We start from the raw sequence: 23,005 nt of genomic DNA, 5'->3' as shown, positions 1-23,005 counted from the left end.
GAACATAAGAAATTGCCATGCTGGGTCAGACCAATGGTCCATCAAGCCCAGCATCCTGTTTCCAACAGAGGCCAAACCAGGCCACAAGAACCTGGCAATTACCCAAACACTAAGAAGATCCCATGCTACTGATGCAATTAATAGCAGTGGCTATTCCCTATGTCAACTTGATTAATAGCAGTTAATGGACTTCTCCTCCAAGAACTTATCCAAACCTTCTTTGAACCCAGCTACACTAACTGCACTAACCACATCCTCTGGCAACAAATTCCAGAGAGCTTAATTGTGCGTTGAGTGAAAAAGAATTTTCTCCGATTAGACTTAAATGTGCTACTTGCTAACTTCATGGAATGCCCCCTAGTCCTTCTATTATTCAAAAGTGTAAATAACCAAGTCACATCTACTCATTCAAGACCTCTCATGATCTTAAAGACCTCTATCATATCCACCCTCAGCCGTCTCTTCTCCAAGCTGAACAGCCCTAACCTCTTCAGCCTTTCCTCATAGGGGAGCTGTTCCATCCCCTTTATCATTTTGGTTGCCCTTCCCTGTAACCTTCTCCATCGCAGCTATATCTTTTTTGAGATGCGGCGACCAGAATTGTATACAGTATTTAAGGTGCGGTCTCACCATGGAGCGATATAGAGGCATTATGACATTTTCTGTTTTATTAACCATTCCCTTCCTAATAATTCCTAACATTCTGTTTGCTTTTTTGACTCTTGCAGCACACTGAGCCGACAATTTTAAAGTATTATCCACTATGATGCCTAGATTTTTTTCCTGTGTGGTAGCTCCTAATATGGAACCTAACATCGTGTAACTACAGCAAGGGTTATTTTTCCCTATATGCAACACCTTGCACTTGTCCACATTAAAGTTCATCTGCCATTTGGATGCCCAATATTCCAGTCTTGCAATGTCCTCCTGTAACGTATCACAGTCTGCTTGTGATTTAACTACTCTGAATAATTTTGTATCATCCGCAACTTTGATAACCTCACTCGTCGTATTCCTTTCCAGATAATTTATATATATATTGAAAAGCACCGGTCCAAGTACAGATCCCTGAGGCACTCCACTGTTTACCCTTTTCCACGGAGAAAATTGACCTTTTAATCCTATTCTCTGTTTCCTGTCTTTTCACCAGTTTGTAATCCACGAAAGGACATCGCCTCCTGTCCGATGACTTTTCAGTTTTTGTAGAAGTCTCTCATGAGGGACTTTGTCAAACACCTTCTGAAAATCCAAATACACTACATCTACCGGTTCACCTTTATCCACATGTTTATTAACTCCTTCAAAAACATAAGCAGATTTGTGAGGCAAGACTTGCCTTGGGTAAAGCCATGCTGACTTTGTTCCATTAAAACATGTCTTTCCATATGTTCTGTGATTTTGATATTTAAAACACTTTCTACTATTTTTCCTGGCACTGAAGTTAGGCTAACTGGTCTGTAGTTTCCCGGATCACCCCTGGAGCCCTTTTTAAATATTGGGGTTACATTAGCCACCCTCCAGTCTTCAGGTACAATGGATGATTTTAATGATAGGTTACAAATTTTTACTAGTAAGTCTGAAATTTCATTTTTTAGTTCCTTCAGAATCTTGGGGTGTATACCATCTGATCCAGGTGATTTACTACTCTTCAGTTTGTCAATCAGGCCTACCGCATCTTCTAGGTTCACCATGATTTGGTTCAGTCCATCTGAATCATTACCCATGAAAACCTTCTCTGATATGGGTAACTCCCCAACATACTCTTCAGTAAACACTGAAGCAAAAAAAAAATCATTTAATCTTTTCGCAATGGCCTTATCTTCTCTACTTGCCCCTTTAACCCCTCGATCATCTAACGGTCCAACTGACTCCCTCACAGGCTTTCTGCTTCAGATATATTTAAAAAAGGTTTTTATTGTGAGTTTTTGCCTCTACAGCCAACTTCTTTTCAGATTCTCTCTTAGCCTGTCTTATCCGTGTCTTACATTTAACTTACCAACGCTTATTCTTTATCTTATTTTCTTCTGTTGAATCCTTCTTCCAATGTTTGAATGAAGATCTTTTGGCTAAAATAGCCTCTGTCATCTCACCTTTTAACCATGCTGGTAAACGCTTTGTCTTCCTTCCACCTTTCTTAATGTATGGAGTACATCTGGACTGTGCTTCTAGGATGGTATTTTTTTTTTTTTTTTAACAATGACCACACCTCTTGCACACTTTTTACCTTTGTAGCTGTTCCTTTTTTTCTAACTATTTTTCTCATTTTATCAAAGTTTCCCTTTTGAAAGTTTAGCACGAGAGCTGTGGATTTGCTTACTGTCCCCCTTTCAGTCATTAATTCAAATTTGATCATATTATGATCACTATTGCCAAGCGGCCCCACCACCATTACCTCTCACCAAATCCTGTGCTCCACTGAGAATTAGATCTAAAACTGTTCCCTCTTTCGTCTGTTCCTAAACCAATTGTTCCATATAACTGTCATTTATTCCATCCAGAAACTTGCTCTCTCTCTACCATGTCCCAATGTTACAATTACCCAGTCAATACTGGGGTAATTGAAATCTCCCATTATTGCTGCACTACCAATTTGGTTAGCTTCCCTAATTTCTCTTAGCATTTCACTGTCCGTCTCACCATCTTCGCCAGGTGGACGGTAGTATACTCCTATCACTATATTGGTCCCCAACACACAAAGGATTTCTACCCATAAAAATTCAATTGTACATTTAGTCTCATGAAGGATCTTTATCCTGATGGACTCTATGCCATCCCGGATATAAAGCGCCACCCCACCTCCCAGATGCTCCTCTCTGTCATTGCAATATAATTTGTACCCCGGTATAGCACTGTCCAATTGGTTATCCTCCTTCCACCATATCTCTGAGATGCCAATTAAGTCTATGTCATCATTCATTTGTATACATTCTAATTGTCCCATCTTACTTACTTAGACTTCTGGCTTTAGCATACTAACATTTCAAAGTGTGTTTTTTGCTTGTTTTTTCATTCAGTTTTTTAATTGATAGGGATAAATTGGAATTTTTTTTAGCTCAGGTGAGTTTTTAATTATAGGAACTTGGACTACTTTTCTTATTATTGGAACCTCACTGTTGGGATGCCCTAGTTCTAATGCATCATTAGTATCCTTTGACGATATCTTCCTCCGAACCATGTGCTGCTGAGCAACTGTCGGCTTTCCCCTTTGTTCTAGTTTAAAAGCCGTTCTATCTCCTTTTAAAGATTAACTAGGGTGGAACCAGCAGTCTGGTTCCACCCTAGTTAAGATGGAGTCCATCCCTTCGGAAAAGACTCCCCTTCCCCAAAAGGTTTCCCAGTTTCTTATAAAACTGAATCCCTCTTCCTTGCACCTAACAATCCCCAAATTTATTATTTTGGTACTTACTGCTCTGGAGAAGCAGAGGTAATCTCCATGCTCTGTCCCAGCTCGCCCCCCATGAAACAGGGGTTATGTGCTTGGTGGGCCTGTTGTAAAACACACTCAGCGCACAAGGCCCGATCATGCGTTTCATTTATGCCTTTGGCCCTTTTAATATCAGGCCATTAGAGAATAGCCACTGCTATTACTGGCATCAGAAGCATGGGATCTGCTTAGTGTTTGGGTACTTGCCAGGTACTTGTAGCTTGGATTGGCCACTGTTGGAAACAGGATGTTGGACTTTATGGACCTTGGTCTGACCCAGTATGGCAATTTCTTATGTTCTTATCTTGACACGAGTGTGTGGAGCTTCGAAATTCTCCTGGCTGAACAAATATACACCAAGAAAACCACTTTGAGCATCAAGTCCTTAACTGTAGCTCTTTTTAGTGGTTCAAAGCGAGCCTCTCACAATCCTCTAAGGACTAGATTCAGATTCCAAGATAGACAAATGTTCTGCACCTGAGAATGCAAGTTCTTAGCTCCCTGACGGAACCGTATAACATCTGGATGTGTGGACAGAGGATATCCTTGCACCTTACCCTGGAGACAACCCAGTGTCGCTACTTGGACTCTCAGAGTTTTAAAGGCCAGTCCCTTGACCAGAGCCTTTCTGTAGAAAAGCCAAAACATGCAACACAAAAGCCTGAACAGACTGAGGCTGCACTCTGACAACAGCAGACAGGACTCTAAGATCCTCCAAATTCGCACATACATCAAGGATGAGGAAGGTTGCCTAGGCTGTGATAAGGTTGAAATAACCACTTCGGAATGTCCCCTCCATCTCAGTCGTCTCCTCTCAGAAGCGAAGCCAGGAGACAGAAGTGAGCCACCTGTCCCAAAAATATTAGGCCCTGGTGGAAAACAGTCGACTGATTTCCAAACCTTAGGGGCCAGTCTATGGCCATGTTGATCAGATCTGGGAAGCATGGTCGATGTGGCCACTCTGGAGCTACCAGGATCATGTTACCTGGATGTTTCACTACCCGCCGTAATCCCTTGTCCACCAGAGGCCACGGTAGGTAAGACAAAGAAGAATCCCTTGAATCCATGGCAGCACCAGAGCATAGATTCCTTTGTACTGTGTTCTGTTCAGCAGCTGTAAAGCCATGACACCTTGATGTTCTCTTTGGTCGGGATATCCCCATCTTCCGTGAATAAGACACATCGCTGCCTCTGACAGCTCCCATTACTTGGGGTCTAATTTCATCTGACTGATAAAATCCGCCTAAATGTTGTTCACACCGGCGATATGAGACACGGCCAGCCGCTCCAAGTGCTGCTCTGTCCAGAGTATCAACTCGCAGGCCTCTCAAGCCACTGCCCGATTCTTGATGGTTGATGTCGCTGCATTGTCCAATAGGATCTGAACTGGATGGCCACGTAACCTTGGCAGATAAGGCAAGCACTGCGAAATGCTCTGCTCTCGTCTTAAACTGACTGATAGGCCCACAAGGCCTCCTGTTTCGACCACTGGCCCTGCACCAACTGATCTTGCCAAGCTGCCTTCCATCCAGACAGGCTTGCATTGGTGGTGACTATTATCTAATTCAGAATCTCCAATTCCACACCACACTGGGCACTGAAAGTTCTAGCAGAAGCCTAGTCTGACTTGGCAATTTCAGCACTCTCTCTTGGTGAGAAACACTCTCTGCCAGCATATCAACTGAGCTCCCAGATATTCCAGACTTTGTAAAAGGATTAAATAGCTTGTTGCTAGCTTCACCACCCATCCTAGAAACTTCAAGCGCATTGGTACCTTTTGTACTGATGGTCAACAGAGATCATCTAATTTCACATGCACTGCGGCCACCCCCACCACATCACCTTGGTAAAGGTACATGGAGCCGTCATCAGCCAAAGGGAAGGGCTTGAAACCAAAAATGATCCCTTAAGACCATGAACCTCGAGAATCTCTGGTGCTCCTGCCTGATGACTATTTATAGATATGCCTCTATCAAGGTGAGAGATGCCAAGAAGTCTCCCTTGCATACTGCCGCTATGACGGACCTCCAAGTTGGACCGCCGAGTTTACAGTCTTTAAATCCAATATCCAATATCTCCAGAGACACCACAGGCCAAGGGGATGTCCCAACATGAGCAAAAGCTGTAGTAGTCAAAAATCGCTTTGAGCTTCTAAACAGCACTGACACAAGCGGAGAGAGAGTGAGGCAAGTTTCACAGATAGCAAGGCACTTGGACCTGTTCGTCCCCGGCGCATAGCTCTCCTGAACTTTGGTTCTAGTTGGCCTCCTGTGCGCACAACAATGCCATCTAGGCATAAACGCACACCCCTCCAGGACGCGTTCAAGACTAGGTCGCAGTCATACGCATACAAATACCCGCACAAATACGCACTTCAGTCTAGGTTGCGGCCTTACACGCTCATGTACCTGTGCAAATACGCACTCAAGTAAGGTCGCAGATGTATGTGCTTAAATCTAGGCCGCAGCCTTATGCACATAGGTCCCTGCACATGCAATCACTTCATGGCGAAAATGCACATGCATGCCTAAGCACAAGGGAAAAGAAACACTGCTGTGGACTACCACCAGCAAAAGCCTTCCTGCACCTTCAGCGTGTGTAGGCCCAGATCCGTTTAATATCCAGTACCAAACATCATCGGCCAGAAGAGCTTCTTAACAGCTTAGGCCTCTTAACTGGCCAAGAGCCAGCATCCTGCTAAACACACTTTACGTATAAGCAAATTAAAACCAGCATAAGACCTCCACCAGAACCAGAGACTCCTCCTCAATATAAGTGCATCTCTGCACCTCTGTGGGACAGGGAACCACTGGCGATAGTTGAGAAGGGGATTCCCCCTCCTCTCCCACCAATGCTGCTAGGGAATCGAAAATGGCCACCATTTCCCCGAACACCATGCTGCTTTTGCCGCATGCACACACTGTTCCTCCTTGCACCCACAGCACCTCAACGGCAAGCAGGGGAACAGTCCCTCAGTGCCACGTAGCCAATACCTGGTCTCCTTTGCAGGCAGAGAAGCTGCTGAAAAACCCCATCACTGAGATCCCTCAGCTACTAAGGTAGCTCCCCCCCCCCTCCCGAACCCTGCTGCTATACAGATTTCTCTAACAAGCTCCTTTTTTTTTTTCTCTGAGATCAAATAAAGATACATAGAAACCAATACTTTCCTTTGGTGCAGAGATTCAGATTCCAAGAGCACAGGCCACATGGCAGATCAGAAAAGAGCCAGACCATTGGCTATATCTGTCTTCTTTTGCCAAACTTTAGTGACCCAGCCCAGGACAAGGTAGTTCTCCACTGGGCTTGCAGTGCAGAACTACCAGCAGATTCCACGGACTTCCAGATCGAGCTATCAGAAGGGTCACCAGCCCTCTGTTCATCTACCTCAAAACCAGGGGAGATGGCCCTACCAGGACCTCACAATCCCCTGGGAGGATCCAGAAATGTTGTCTTAATTTTTTTTCTCTCTCTCTCTCTCTCCAGACTGCAGGTTTTACACCATCTACCATCTGCTGGAGACAGAGAAATACTGAAGGACTGCAGGTGGCACACTGGGTTATATAAAATGTCAGTGAAACTGTGTCTCCATCTGCTGGCAGGGAGGCAAAACCCAGGAATCTGGACTGATCTGGGTACGTACAGGGAAATGGAGTTTGTTCCAAGGAGAGGGGAATTACTAGTGGTTTGCAGCAGGGAATGGTCTTTGGACCAGTTCTTTTCAACATTTTCATAAGTGAAATTGCCAAAAGACTATCGGGGAAAAATGTGTCTTTGTGGATGATACTAAACTCTTCAATACCAAGGAAGATATGGAAAACATAAGGAGGGTTCTAGTGAAGCTTGAAGAACTGTCTGGAATCTGGCAGCTAAGATTTATTGCTAAAAAATGCAGTCATTCATTTGGGCTGCGAAAACCCAAGGGAGCAGTTCAGTATAAGGGGTGAAAATCTTCTAGCACGAAACTAGCAGAATTCGAAGGTGATCTGATGAGCTTAAGATGGCCAAACAGATGGATAAAGTGATGACAAAAGCCAGAAAGATGCTTGGATACATTGAGGGAGAAATGGTTAGCAGAAAAAGGGAGGTGATATTGCCTTTGTGTAAGTACACAGTGAGACCTCATTTAGAATTGTGTACACAATTCTGGAGACTGCACCTTCAAAAGGACAGAAACCAACTGAAGTTGGTCCAGAGGGTAGCTACTAAAATGTTCAGTGGTCTTCATTGTAAAGCATATGGGAACAGACAATGATCTAAACATGAATATTTTAGAGGAAAGGTAGGCTAGGGGAAATATGATAGAGATATTTAAATACCTCTAAGATATGACTGTGCAGGAGGTGGATCTCTCAATGGAAAGGAGGCTCTGGAATGAGGGGTCATGGGGATGTGGATGAAACGGGGTAGACTCGGGATTAATCTAAGGAAATATTCTTTACAGAGAGGGTGGTAAATGCATGGAACAGCTTTCTAGTGTAGATGGAGTCAAGGACAATGTCTGAATTCAAGAGAGCAAGGGATAAGCACTGGAGATCTCTGTGGGAGCGGGCAAGAGCTGTACAGCATTGTTCCCTCTAAACTGAGCGCATGAGCGATTGCTCATACATTTCAGAGCATCACTCACAGGTTTTACATAAGTTGCTCACATAAATTTTTCTGTGGGTTATATACAGAAATGCAATGCTAATAATGGTGCTCAAAAATTGTTTGTTTAAAACAATTGTTGCTCACATGAAAAAAGGTTTGCACACACTTAGTCACTTCTTGGAGGGAGCATTGCTGTACAGCTGAGTAGTTGGTATGGATGAGAAGACCATCATGTTTTTATGCTTCTGTGAGTGCAAGTGTAAGTATGCGAGGTGTGACTGAATAAGTGAGAGTGAGATGGCAATGGAAGAGAATGAATAAAGCTGTGAATGCAAGCAAAACTAGACTAATAAGATGAGAAGATGACTAATGTAGGCTTTTATGGTAGCACAAAGTAACTCGGTGGAAAATCAAACTGTCACAATTAGATTTAAGGAAGGAATGGTATTATATCAAACTGTCCAACAATTGCAATGTTCAGATGTAGATTTTATTAATTCTCAATAGCAGGTCAAGCCACAGTATTTTAAAGTACAAATTAACGGGCGGCGACACAGAGCGTGTTTCAAATGAAGCTGCATCGGGAGGGACCTGAAGTGAAAACTTAAGGTCTTATAAAGTGACGTCATATTTAAGATATTTTATACCAGCATTCTGGGTTCAATCATACAATAAAACAGCTATATAAATTTAAACAAAATAAAACATACATAAATACATTAATAAATGAAATCATTCTTAAAATACAATCTATAAAATAGCATTAAAAATATCTTCTAAGAAAATCAGTACTTAACTTTCATTATTATTTCATGTGCTTACTATTGTGCAGTATCTCCAAAAGCCTGCCGAAATAACCAGGTTCTCAAATTCTTTTTAAATGTCTGATATTTTTCCTGCATCCTCAGTTCCAATGGAATTGAATTCCATAATTTGGGACCCGCTATCGATAACGCTCTAACTCTTACTCTGGATAAATGTGCCGTTTACCAGATGGAATAGATAAAAGAAAATTATTCCTTACCTGCTAATTTTCGTTCCTGTAGTACCACGGATCAGTCCAGACAGTGGGTTATGTTCCCATTCCAGCAGAGGGAGTCAGAGGAAAAAAAAACAAACTTGAAGGGCTCTCTCCCAGACACAGGTGTGCTCACTAATTCCCTTCAGTATTAAGAATATCAAAGCCAGAGGAAAGAAGATGAAGGATGGATTATGAAGAATCAAACAATCAATAAAATGTATATAAAATGTGTCAAAAAATGTAAATTCAACAACCAGAAGAACTTGTAAACTGAACCATTAAACAGTTACAAAATAGTCTGAAATGTACTCAATGATCGAGCAGGAAAATAATCCCAATAAAGCCCCTAATAAACTAAGGGTGGGCATCTGGACTGATCCGTGGTCCTACAGGAACGAAAATTAGCAGGTAAGGAATAATTTTCTTTTCCCTGTACGTACCCGGATCAGTCCAGACAGTGGGATGTACCAAAGCTTCCCTACGTAGGGTGGGCCCTGGATAGCCCTGCTCGAATGACCTGATTGCCAAAGGAGCCAAAAACCGGTGGTTGCAGATTCAGACAATATTGACGGGCGAAAGTATGCAGCAACTTCCAGGTAGCAGCCCTGCAGATCTCTTGAGGAGACACTGCTTGAGTTTCCGCCCAAGTGGCTTGAGCTCGAAGAGAGTGAGCTTTAATGCCTTCCGGCGGAGGCTTCCCGGAAGCAATATAGGCTGAAGAAATAGCTGCTTTTAGCCAGCGAGCAATGGTAGTTTTGGACGCTGGATTTTCTTTCCTGGGCCCGCTGTATAAAACAAAGAGATGATCCGAAAGTCGGAAATTATTGGTAAGTTCCAAGTAGCGAAGCAGAATTCGTTTAACATCTAGTCCTCTAAGATCCTTGGAGTCTTCATCAGAGAAAGATGAAAGCTCAACTGACTGGTTCAGATGAAAAACTGAAACTACCTTCGGTAGGAAAGAAGGTACTGTACTCAAAGAAACTCCCGAGTCTGAAAAACTGAGAAAAGGTTCTCTGCACGACAACACTTGGATCTCAGATATCCGGCGGGCAGAACAGATAGACACCAAGAAAACTGTTTTAAGAGTTAAATCCTTGAGAGTGGCTCTACGCAATGGCTCGAAAGGTGGTCCGCCCAAGACTCGAAGAACTAGATTTAAACTCCAAGAAGGACATAGGCGACGCACAGGTGGATGTAAATGCTTTACTCCCTTTAAAAAACGGACTATATCTGGATGAGAAGACAAAGGAGCCCCATCCAGACGATGAATGAGAGAACCAAGCGCAGCTACCTGGACCCTCAGGGAATTGTAAGCCAAACCCTTTTCAAGACCCCTCTGCAGAAAGGAGAGGATCTGGACTATAGTAGCATTACAAGGAGATATGTGAATAGAATCACACCAGACTTCGAAAACTTTCCAGACCCGTACATAAGAAATGGAAGTGGAAGTCTTTCTAGCCCTCAAGAGTGTCGAGATAACCTGCTCCGGATAACCTAGTCTCCTTAATCTGCGCCTTTCAAAAGCCAGGCCGCAAGACAGAAGCGATCTGCCTGGTCGAAAAATAGAGGACTCTGATGCAACAGATTCCGTAAATGTGTCAGTTGAAGAGGATCGTCTACCACAAGGTTGACAAGATCCGTGAACCATGGTCTCCTGGGCCACTCCAGAGCCACCAAAATTACTAACCCCTGGTGAAGTTCTATTCGTCGAAGCACCTTTCCCACCAGAGACCATGGAGGAAACACATAAAGCAGAAGATGTGTTGGCCATGGGAGGACCAGAGCATTGACGCCCTCTGCTCAGTGTTCTCTTCTGCGACTGAAGAAGCGCGGAGCTTTTGCATTGTGCTGAGTGGCCATCAGATCCAGATGGGGAAACCCCCAGCGTCTGACAAGCAGAGTCATTGCTTCTTCGGATAGTTCCCATTCCCCGGGATCTTTGTGCTGACAGCTTAAAAAGTCCGCTTGCACATTGTCGACTCTTGCTATGTGGGAGGCCGCCAGACGGGAGAGATGGAGCTCCGCCCAAGCCATTAGCTTGTCTGTTCTCGAGAAGCATGTAGACTCTTTGTTCCTCCTTGACGATTGATGTACGCTACCGTAGTGGCATTGAGAGGATCCTTACTGCTTTGTGAAGCACTAGAGGAAGGAAATGTCGTAGCGCGAGACGAACAGCTCTTGTCTCCAGATGATTGATTGGCCATGTCGCCTGTAGAGCCATCCATTGTCCCTGAACAGAATGTGACTGACATACTACTCCCCAGCCGGATAGACTAGCATCCGTGGTGATGATCACCCACTGGGGAATCTCCAAGTCCACTCCCTGAAGCAGGTGGTCCAGAGAGAGCCACCAGCTTAGACTGTGGAAGGCAACCTCTGGTAGAGGCAGGGGAGCCTGAAAATCTTGAGACACAGGTTTCCAGTGGGAGAGTAATGCCCTCTGTAATGGTCTGAAATGAGCAAAGGCCCAAGGAACTAGATCTATAGTAGAAGCCATCGAGCCCAGGACCTGGAGATAATCCCACGCTGTAGGAAGAGGGAGACAGTGAAATTGCTGAACTTGAGAAATCAGAGATTGAGCCCGATCATGACTGAGAAAGACTTTGCCAATGCCGGTGTCGAAGTGAGCCCCCAGGAAATCAATCGACTGAGAGGGTGAAAGTTTGCTTTTGGCAAGATTGATGACCCATCCCAGAGAACGCAGAAGGTGTAATACTCTGTTGACTGCCTGATGACAAAGATCCAGAGTCTTTGCTCGGATGAGCCAATCGTCCAAGTAAGGATGGACCAGAATCCCTTCTCTTCGTAAGGCTGCCGCTACTACCACCATCACCTTGGTGAAAGTGCGGGGAGCGGTCGTGAGACTGAACGGTAAGGCCTGGAATTGAAAGTGTTGACAGAGAATCTTGAACCGAAGAAAACGTTGATGTTGCTTCAGGATGGGAATGTGAAGATAAGCCTCCATGAGATCCAAGGAGGCTAGAAATTCCCCGCAGTGAACCGCAGCTATCACTGACCGTAAGGTTTCCATCCGGAAATGAGGAATTCTCAGGGCCTTGTTGACCATGTTGAGGTCCAGAATTGGATGGAAAGTGCCTTCCTTCTTGGGAACGACGAAGTAGACTGAATAATGGCCTGATCCTTGTTCCGATGGAGGCACCGGAAGAATAGCTCCCAGATGAAGAAGGCGATCTAGAGTTAGTTGAGCCACCTGTTTTTGCAGGGATCCGCAAGGAGAAAAGAGAAATCTGTCTCTTAAAGGGCGAATAAAATCTAAAGCGTAGCCATGCTGTAGAATATCCAGAACCCATTTGTCCGAGGTAATTTTGACCCACTCCTCTAAGAAGAGGGAAAGACGTCCCCCTATTCTGAGGGTTGAGGAGTGGATTGGCAAGACTTCATTGGGCTGGCTTTGAGGAAGCTCCTTGGGCGAAGCCACCTCTAGCTGGTCTGCGGTCCCAAAAGGAATGAGACCAGGACTGTGATAGTGAGGAAGGAAGCTTCTGAAGAGGAGGCCTTGACTGACGAAAACGACGCTGCCCCTGGAATCGGTTTCTGTTAAAGCTGAAGTTCCTAAAGGTCCGAGGACGATCCTCCGGCAACTTATGAACTTTATTTTCACCAAGAGATTTAATGATTTGATAAAGATCATCACCAAACAACAATTTACCCTTGAAGAGAAGAGATCCCAACTGAGTCTTAGAAGAAGCATCTGCGGACCAGTTGTGTAGCCAGAGAAGACGTCTAGCAGACACTGCCGATACCACTGATCTGGATAAAACACGGAGAAGATCATATAAAGCGTCTGCTCCAAAAGCAATTACCGCTTCTAGTCGCTCAGCCTGTTGAGCTTCTTCTGGAGGCAGCTCTTGAGTACCAAGCAGCTGCTGAACCCAGCAGAGACCAGCACGCTGCATAAGAGAGCTACAGACTGTGGCTCTAAGGCTGAAACTTCAAAAATCCTCTTTAGGTAAACCTCGAGCTTCCGATCCTGTACATCACGAAGGGCAGCTGCACCTGTCACAGGAATAGTAGTTCTTTTAGTGACTGCCAAAACAGAAGCATCAACTTTAGGGACCTTAAGAAGTTCCAGATACTCATCAGGGAGAGGGTAGAGCTTGTCCATGGCTCTACCAACCCCTGAGACTAGCCTCTGGCGAATCCCATTCCCTGGACAACAATTGCCATAACATTGGATGGAAAGGTGCTTGCTGGAGGACGTAGTCCAACTAAGACAGAGTCACCCTTTCTAGTTCCTACGGGGGTAACTGGAGCCTCCTTAGGAGGATCCAGATCTAATTTCGCCAGAACATGCGGAATTAGAAGATCCAATTCATCTCTTTGAAATAAACGCAAGACCCTCGGGTCATCACCTTCCACCTGAACATAATCATCCAGCATTTCCTGAAAAGTATCCTGAAGAGTACCAGGATCCTGAGGGAGAGGATCAGGCTGTGAACCCACACTAACCTTAGAGGTACCATGAGGAGCTGGAGGATGATTGAGAGGATCTGCAATCCTGAGCACTTTGGGAGGAGTAGGTGCAGGAGCTGGATTCTGCTGTTGCTCTATGGAGACACAAAATAAAATCTGTAGAAAAAATGGAAGGGAGAGGTCCCGAGGTGGAGACATCCGGGGGGGGGGGGGGGGGCTTCTGAAGAATGCTCTTGCTCCGAGGGGTCCTCCGGAGTTAATATCGGTGGAGCAAAAACATTTAAATCCTCCAGGGGCTGCTGTGGAGAAGTCGGTGCAAGCAACAAAATGGCCGCCGTTCCCGCCTGAGACAGGAGAAGAGCCGGCCCGCTGGTACCCTCCCCACCAGGGAGGCAATTTAAACAAAGACCATGGCGAGAGATCCGGGACCCCGGCTCTCCACAAGCCGAACATCGCGAAAGTCGCGGCATGGGGGAAGGGTAAGTAAGGAAAAATTAAACAACTTCCCCCAAAGGCTGTGCAGAGCAGGAAAGCGCACATACCTCCGCTCAAAGAAAATTCACAATGACCCAATAGTTATTTTGCAATAAAAAATTAATATAATGATAATAAGGCAGAGGAATGTCGCATCTCTGACAATGCTGCCTTGAGGAAAACGGTTTCTCAAGGCAGCGGGTCGTTGTGGGGGGGAGAGGTTGGACCACCAACGTGACCCCAAACAGCCAAAATAAATCTGTGAAGAAAATATTACAGCAAGAGAATAAAATTAAATTAACATTAAATTATACTAGACTGTTGTAGGTTCAGCCAGCAAGTAGAAAGTGAGAAAGCCAGGAGAAGTCTCTGAAACTTTCTCAGAGCAAAATATATTTAAATCCCCCCCTTTTTTTTTTTTTTTTTTTAAATTAAATACAGAAATGATCCATCCAAGAGAAAATTAGTGAAAGAAGAGATAAAAAAGGAAAATTCAAACCCTGTAGGAAGGAGTAGTAGGTTTTGTGACCGTCCTCTGCTGGAGTCAGAGCAATACTGAAGGGAATTAGTGAGCGCACCTGTGTCTGGGAGAGCGCCCTTCAAGTTGTTTTTTTTTCCCTCTGACTCCCTCTGCTGGAACGGGGACATAACCCACTGTCTGGACTGATCCGGGTACGTACAGGGAACAGAAACTTATTAGCCAATCTCAAATTGCATTGTGGCATATGAATTCACAATGCTGCATTTAGCCATTCAACAGATTTATTATAAATTGACTTGTATATTATGCGTAACACTTTATAGTCTATCCTAAACTTGACTGGTAACCAGTGTAAGTCCATCAGCACTGGAGTGATGTGGTCAAATTTTGTACCTCCATGCAGAACATGGGCAGCGGCATTCTGTAACAATTGAAGTGGCCTGAGGGAGTAATTTGGAAGGCCAAGTAAAAGTGCATTACAGTAATCAATTTTAGCAAAAAGTAATGCTTGTAAAACAGTTCTAAAATCTCCAAAATTCAAGAGGTTTTAGTTTCTTTAAAACATTCAATTTATAAAAGCCATCTCTAATTATAATATTAATATTTTTCTTAAAATTCAATTTTCTGTCGGTAAAGATTCCTAAGTCATGCGCAACATCAACAATAGTGATATCATGAGAACCAAATTTATATGACAGTGAGCTATTTGAATTCAAATTATTGCCTAAATAAATAATTTCAGTATTGTGTTGGCTGAGTTTTAATCTCATACATGTTAATAATCGTTGGATAGACTGCATGTATACATCCAATAATTTCAGTTTCTTTATTGTATCATCTATTGGTATAGGAAGTTGCACATCATTTGCATAAATATAATAAATAATACCTAGACCAGATAAAAGTTTACAAAGTGGGAGCATGTAAAGATTAAACAAGGTCACTGAAAGGGCAGAACCCTGTCATATGCCAATGTACTTGATTTTATAAGATTTTAACTTTGACTTCAGGTCCTTCCCGAATCAGTTTTGTTCAACACATGGTCTGTGTTGGGAGACCCTTAATTTGGACTTTAAAATACTGTGGTTTGGCCTTTATGGTAGGCCAAAATGGATTTTTAGAAGACAATTGCCAAGAACTCTAGAAGGAAAGCAGAACTGGTCCTTTAGAAGAGGCGTTTACATGGCAAAGCTTAGCCAATGTTTAAAAATGGGGAAAGGCTGTTACACTTTTTGGGGTGTTCTCCAATAGAGGAAAAGAGAAAGGGTTTGTTGCAGCTAGATGTCCTATTTTTTCCCCAAGTGCAAACATTTTTTGAATACGTCAAAGTAATTTCCGTAGAAAATAATAGAAGCTGCTCAAATGCAGTAGTGGACCAATCCAAACTTACACCAGACTTGAGCAGTAGGGTCTGAGTGCTTCACAAAGTGAATAAAAGGCATGCATATTTGGACAGACAGCTGACTGTGGGTATGTCTGTGAGTAGCATGGAAGGCAGCAATACCTCATTTATGGTCAATCTACTTCTTGTACAGTAGAAATCTTTTCTCAGACTATGGTGAATGCAATTTATTTTGTGCACTCCTTCGTGCAACCCTTGGTGCTTCCTTTTTTCATTTTTTTTCTTTTTAACTTCTATGTTTCTTCCACTTTTGTTTACCTTTCTCTTTTTTCATAGTTGTTATCCCTTGTTAACAATTTTCATTGTTATTAATGTTAAATGTATTTGACAAAGGTAACTTTTTTTCCTGCATCTCCTGTTTTAATGTAAACTGGTATGATTTGTATATTATACAAGAATGTCGGTCTATAAAAATTAATAAATAAATAAATAAATATATCTCTCTTGATTATCTGCTTTTATGAGTTTCTGTCTGGACTTTATCCAATACCCATCCTCCAGAGACAAAAAAGATTTTAGGCAACTTGGGCCCCATCTATGTTTTACTTACATTATATTGCCAACTGACAGTATAAATTAATTTATTTTTGCACACATTCTTGTCCATATTTTCCAAACACTAACCTTGAAGTCTTTGGCACATTTCCTGTATTCAGCCACATCACAAATTGCTAGCATGCCGCCCATGGAACTATAGGAATACTGCTGTAGATGTTCATAAATAAGTCGATGAAAACGAACTCCAAATTCCATAAGTACTGTGTCAACATTTTTGCCATCCATGGAATTTCGAATCTTTTCCACTTGTTTTCTGACATAGCCACAAACTTTAACACAGGCCTAAAAAAACAGTGCTCATGTTTAAAAGGTGTGGGTCCTGAAATGCCACTTGGTCTATAAAAGTTCTGGATTAGTTACATATGTATATATGGACTGAAGGTAATCTGTCAATTTACCAAACAAGTTAAAGGGACAACATACAATTATATACCATCTAAAATCCCCCATATATGCCCCTCGTTTTAGCCCTTCAATAATTAGAATGCACAGAAGCCTTATCTGGGCAGGTCACTTAGAAGTAGAGATATACCAGTTCAAGGGGTTTTACAGTAATAAAATGTTAAATAAAAACAAAAAACCAGGAGCCCAGTAATGCTAGACTAGAGGAAGGAAACTTGTGAGGGATGAATTTTAAAGGGTACTGTTATTACTGAGAACAGTTCTATGCATGGAAGTGGGATAATGCATTCTATTTCTGATTGTGTTTCATTGAAGCCAGGTCACATCTAGTCACCATCTAGCTGACATTTACTCATCAGCAATTCTACATCATTCGTAAGAGCCACCTTGATCATAGTCATCTTTTTCATCTGACCATCACTATTGCCCAGAATAGTTAGTAAATGGGTAACTCTGCATCAAGTTGTGTGCATCTTTTTTGTAATCCTGGGTTAGACAGCTTTATAGGAAAACATTTTTAACAAAATTATATCCAATTTATCACAGATAAGATGACATGAACTTTGCTTACATTGGTGTACTGAATCAAAACATTATTTTCATCTTCTGGTTTAAAATCAGTCTTCTTTTGTTCTGCAATAAGAATGTGCTTCATCTGTCCAATCATACAATTCAGTGTCCTTTGGATTAAAAAAGCAGATCATTTTTATCCTTTAAAGCTAGAAATAAGAAACTGCTCCAACCACTGGCTCAGTCATGCATACATACAATACTACAGCAGTTTGGCTATTTATTACTTAAAGAGGGGCAGGCTCAAGCCCACATATGAAGCTCCCTTACAGGCCTGCCCCCATCCCTCTGGAGGACTCAGCCACTACTGCCACTCCAGACTACCTGTACACTCTAGTCATGCTTTCACGTTAGCACAGAGAGGTAGCTATAGCACTGACGGCAGGAACACTGCAAGAGCACAGACTCCGTTTCCCAGATGCCCCTGCTTCTCTACCTGCACGTTTCCTGTTTAAAGTGGATGGACACAGGGACAGAGGATGGGTGGCTATGGGGCCAGGTAGTGCTGTACTCTGTGCTCCCGCAGCCTGTGCTACCATTGCAGACCATGCTGACAAGGGAGTAAAAAGGGGAAGACAGGAGGAGTATGTAGAGCAAAGAAGGGAGGAAGAGAAAGGAGATGGATGGTGGGAAGGAAAAAGAAGAAAGGGAAGGAGAACAGGGAAGAGATGGAAAGACCAGTCTTAAAAAAAAAAAAAAAAAAAAAGGGTTAACTCCCAGTCCATTCATTATATAAAGGGCCATTGTACTGCGTTCCACATGCCAAGCCGGAAACTGGAATATTCCATTAACTCAAAGAAACACCACAGCACTCAGGGTATTATCTCATGACTCAACCTTCTCTGGAGAAATTATTTTAAAGGATAAGAAAGGCAAGTTGGTCTCCACGTTATGGCAATCAAAGCTTTGGCTTCTCTGCATGAATTTACAGCCAGGTCTAGAGAGGAAATCATTTTCAAACCTAGTGAAAGTTTTACAACTTGAACATTTACTCCCTGACAGGACTGACAGAAAATACCAGAATTCAAACACCTGAAGGGGTTTATACAGGAGATAGTGATCAGTTGCTCTCCATCTCTACTGGGGTTGAAACAAGTGCTAATGGGATTAATTTTCAGCAGGGATAATTTAGGTTGGACATTTGGAAGAATTTGTCACTTGTAAAGGTAGTTAAATACTAGAATAAGTTAGCCAGTGAAGCGGCGAAATCTCCTTTATTGGAGTTTGTAAGAACAGATTAGGGAACCTTCTGTCTGGTTTATTTCAGGGACAGGTCAGTAACCTATGTAGTATCCAAGGGATGCTCCAAGTGCTGGTACAGTAAGTCAGGTTGTATTCTGAAAGAGATAAAATTGACTTGCCTGTCAATGCCCGTGTCTAGTTTCACCTCCATTTGCTCTATTATATCCTTTTTTTTCTGAAGACATTCAGTCAGCTTAGGAGAAGAGCTGCAAGCAAAAGAAAAGAAACAAATTATAAATTGTGACCAGAGACCTCCTACAATTAACCTTAGAAAGTCCAAATTTCATTCTGAGGGAAAAAAAAGTAAATGGCCAAGAACACAGGCAGTTCTTACGAGTCTCCAACAAATCCATGCTAAAAAAGCTTTTTTTCCCCACTAATAAACGTGAGGGATGACTTTCAACTGGATATTTCCTTATGGAGAAAGTGCAAATAGCGCAGGGTGGACAGGAACATAAATCCGATTGGAAATGGATGAGATTCTTTTTTTTTTTTTTAAGGCTGTTTTTGTAACGGGCATTAATGTGTACCAGTCACAAATCACACTACACCACTTGTGCATCTCTCTGACAAATGCATATGTAATTATAAAGATTCCTATTGAATTACTTATGCAGGCACAAAAAAGATGCAGAAGAGTTGCTGTTTAATAAGACATTATTTCAAGCCAATGTATAGAACTGCAGCTCATCTCTGTAGGCATAAATTGCTCTTGAACCTCATACAAAAGAATCTGTAATCAAAGTGCAAAAAGGAAGAAACAAATTTCCTTGCATCCCAGTACCACACCCTGGACTATTAAATTGTAATGTAGTATGTGCTGGACCCAAGACTTTTTATTTACTTTTATTTTATGCAATAACATCATGCATTAGAAATATATTACATTACATTAAGAAAACAAAGCAAATATTATACAAACTTAATCAAACTCCACAATTCAGGGGCCCAATAGATGCAAGACAGAAAATTACAATAAAAGGAAAAAACAAACCAGAAAAATAAACTTGCATATCCAGAAAAAAAATTATAAAGCAGTCAATTTGAACTAAATGAGCACTGATGTGATTTTACTGGACTTATTCCATAAAACAGCAGACTAGATGTTCAGGCTCAACAAATATAAAGCTGTTCCCCTAATTTACCACAAAATATTTACAAGGAAACTTAAGAAAGTAGCCTCAAAATCAACTTTCTGTTGCAAAGCAATAAATCTGGGTAACTTCTAATTTAATTCCAATTCTTAAAAGCATGCTTGTAGAACTAAGTCTCTATCCAGATCCATTGCGAAGGAGACCACTAGAGTGGCCCTAGTTTTGACCTGTTCCACGCAGGTCTCAAGTCAGACGAGTTCAAAGTAGCAGGGGGTCAATATATCAACACCTTCTTCTTCTTTTATTAAAGATGTGGATTTGTATCCAGGATGATAAAATACAGTTCTTGAACATACCCAGATCAGTCCAGACCAGTGGGTTGATGCATCCCTACCAGCAGATGGAGGCAGAGAACAAAAACTTTGAGGCACTGCTACATAACAGAGAGTGCCACCTGCAGTCCCTCGATATTTATTTATTTTTATTTATTTAGATTTTTATATTACGCTTTTTGCACTTTTTTTTTCCAGCACTTCAAAGTGGATTACATTCAAGTACTGTAGGTATTTCCCTAGCCCCAGAGGGCTTACCATTTAAGCTTGTACCTGAGGCAATGGAGGGTAAAGTGACTTGCGCAAGGTCACAAGGAGCAACAGTGGGACTTGATCCCTGGTCTCCAGATTCAGTGCAAACCTGCAGTCCTGACTGATCTGGAGTTGGGAGATTTGATTCTGCTCCCCAAGGTGCCAGGTTCCTTCGTGGGCCATCCCTTGGGTTGAGCCAGGCGAATGGGGGGGCGGGGGGGTTGGATACCCCTGGCTGTTGCAGCCCGCTAGCTCCAGGACCCCTGATAGCCAGGGGACTGGCTCCCTCTTTGTGCTCAGAGGTCCCCTCCTGTCTGCTGCTGGCTCTCTCAGGAAAGTATCCCCTTTTGGGACTGCGGTGTGTGCTAGCATGATGTGCGCTTTCTTATGTTGGATTCAGAAGCTGCAGGAGCAGGCATCATTTGGTGTGCTATCTCCCGCTTAGATGGCGCAGCTAGAAGCAAGGGTGGCTTATGTGGCGGATGCTTTATATGATGTGGTGTGCACTTTGGCTAGGAGAATGGTCTCAGTGGTGGTGGCGCGCCGGCTTCTGTGGCTGCGCAATTGGTCGGTGGACATGGGTCCAATACGCAGTTATGCAATCTTCCCTTTAAGGGGAAGCTGCTCTTTGGGGAGGATCTTGGTCAGCTGATGAAGTCCTTGGGGAAAACCAAGGGCAATAGACTGCCAGAGGACAAGAAGGGCAATAAGAAGGTCTTTCTGTCCCACTCCCACTTTCGTGAGTCAAGGATGTTTCAGTCTGGGAAAGGTTCTTCCTCTTCGGGTTCCATGCAGTCATCAAGTCATCAGCAGTACTTTTGCGGATAGGGAGGTCCTCCAGAGGCGGCTCCGGTCAGGGAACTAGAGGGAGTAAGCCATCTCAAAACCAGGATCATCCACTCCTCGCTGGACAGAGCTTGGCGGGTCAGAAGTACTGGCTGAAAGGTGCTGGAGGGTCTCATGGTGTTCCTTCAACTGAGTTGGCAGCTCGATACCCTGTAAGGCTCTGAGCACCACCAGCTGTACCCTGCGATCCCGCTCCTCCTAAAAATCCACCGAAGATGGGACAGATTGAGGAGGAGGTGGAGAAGGCATCACCATAACTCCCTCGGAGCCCCAAGAGAGCTCAGTGCCCAGCACCGGCAAAGGTGTGGAAAGCCTGGGATTCTTGGGTCCGAAGGAGATTGAAGTCTCCTCCTCACAGGGTCGCTTTGGTGGCATCACGGCAGCTGCCGGTGCCGAACAGAGTCCGGTGCTGAGCATAGACCGTGATCGGTGTTCATGCTTCTGAGACTTCCCTAAATGCTCGACCGGTCTTTCCCCAGTGCTGAGGTGGATGGAGATGATCCAGACGACTTGGAGTGAGATGACACCAGAGACTGCCTATCCCCAGCCCCTCTCAAGAGAGAGGGCCCCGACAGAGGGGTGGACATCAATGGCATATTCAAAGGTTCCCCGCGGCCTCTGAGTGTCGACGCTCCCGATGCCAGAGTCTATGGATCAGACCTTTTGGACCCAAAAAGCTTCTCCATCTTATCCAGGCAGGCATAACGGCCTTTGTGGGGGGGGGGGGGGGTGTCATTTGGTTGCAAAAGCTGCACCCCAGATGATGTGCGATGTCCCCAGGCAGAGGATGCAAACTTCATGTGGATCTGTAAGGGACATGGTTCATGGGCACTGGGGGCATCAGTAAAAACCAGACGATGCCATGAAAAAACTGCCGACGAGCGATCTATGACCGGCAACCATTGGGGAGCGACACACTGGGAATCAATTGCGAGAGAGAGAAAACTTATCGCGCTGCCTTACTGGGACATCAACTGGGAGAAGAGGAACCCAGCACAGAAAAAGGATGGCAACCGAGAAAAAAAACTTTGAAAAGGAACATAGAAATAACGGCAGAAAAAGACCAATCGGCCCATCCAGTCTGCCCAGAAAGCTCCCACACTTATTTTCCCATACTTATCTGTTTCACCGCCCACCAAGTTCAGGGTCTTTGTTGGTAACTGTTTGATTCAAATTTCCTGCCACCCCCTGCCATTGATGCAGAGAGTAATGTTGGAGTTGCATCAAGGGTGAATATAAGGCTTAATGGTTAAGGGTAGTAACCGCCGCATCAAGCAAATTTCCCCAATGTTTGTTTACCCAGACTGCACAGATCCATGCCTTGTTGGATGTTGTCTGAATGTAAATCCTCTTTTCCATATTTCCCCCTGCCGTTGAAGCAGAGAGCAACGCTGTATATGCATTCAAAGTGATGTATCAGGCTTAATTGGTTTAGGGTAGTAACCACCAGATCAGCTACCCCCACGCTTGTTTACCCAGACTGTGTAGTTCAGTCCTTGTTGGTTGTTGTCTGAATGCAAATGGAGAAATTACTTACCTGATAATTTCGTTTTCCTTAGTGTAGACAGATGGACTCAGGATCAATTTATAGTGTACTCCTGATAGCAGTTGGAGATGGATCAGATTTCAATCTGACGTTAGCCCTAGTACATATACCCCTGCAGGAAGTGCAGCTCTTCAGTATTCTCCTCAAAGCATTATGGATATATGTATGACTGAATAATTTGAATAACTTGATTAACTTTATAACTTGGTTAACTTAATTAATTTGAACAGGTTGAATTGGTTATAGCTGGAGACCGCCAGTGCCCTCAACCGAGAAACGTCGACACCCGGTAGGATGGGTGTCCTAGCTGAAGGAAAGCATGGCTTACCCGTGAATCACT

General features: G+C 43.5%; 1 protein-coding gene across 4 annotated transcripts in view; it reads right to left on the bottom strand.

The window, feature by feature from the left end:
* Positions 1-23,005, bottom strand: part of EXOC5 (exocyst complex component 5) — a 102,623-nt gene that overhangs the window by 13,968 nt on the left and 65,650 nt on the right. For 2 of the 4 annotated variants that reach the window (XM_029598241.1, XM_029598244.1), the window contains 4 exons: positions 18,715-18,801; positions 17,355-17,463; positions 16,448-16,663; positions 13,337-13,600 (listed from right to left, as the gene is read on the bottom strand). In XM_029598241.1, coding sequence (XP_029454101.1) covers positions 13,352-13,600; positions 16,448-16,663; positions 17,355-17,463; positions 18,715-18,801 — 661 coding nt within the window. In that variant the 3' untranslated portion in view covers positions 13,337-13,351. Of the gene's footprint in view, positions 1-13,336; positions 13,601-16,447; positions 16,664-17,354; positions 17,464-18,714; positions 18,802-23,005 lie in introns of those variants that run through there. The other 2 variants (XM_029598243.1, XM_029598242.1) reach the window with 1 other exon arrangement.

The sequence above is a fragment of the Rhinatrema bivittatum genome, chromosome 4 (genome assembly GCF_901001135.1).
Source record: "Rhinatrema bivittatum chromosome 4, aRhiBiv1.1, whole genome shotgun sequence".
NCBI classification, from domain to species: domain Eukaryota; kingdom Metazoa; phylum Chordata; class Amphibia; order Gymnophiona; family Rhinatrematidae; genus Rhinatrema; species Rhinatrema bivittatum.
The sequence above is the reverse complement of the archived record's forward strand: the minus strand, read 5'-3'. Positions and strand labels throughout refer to the sequence as shown.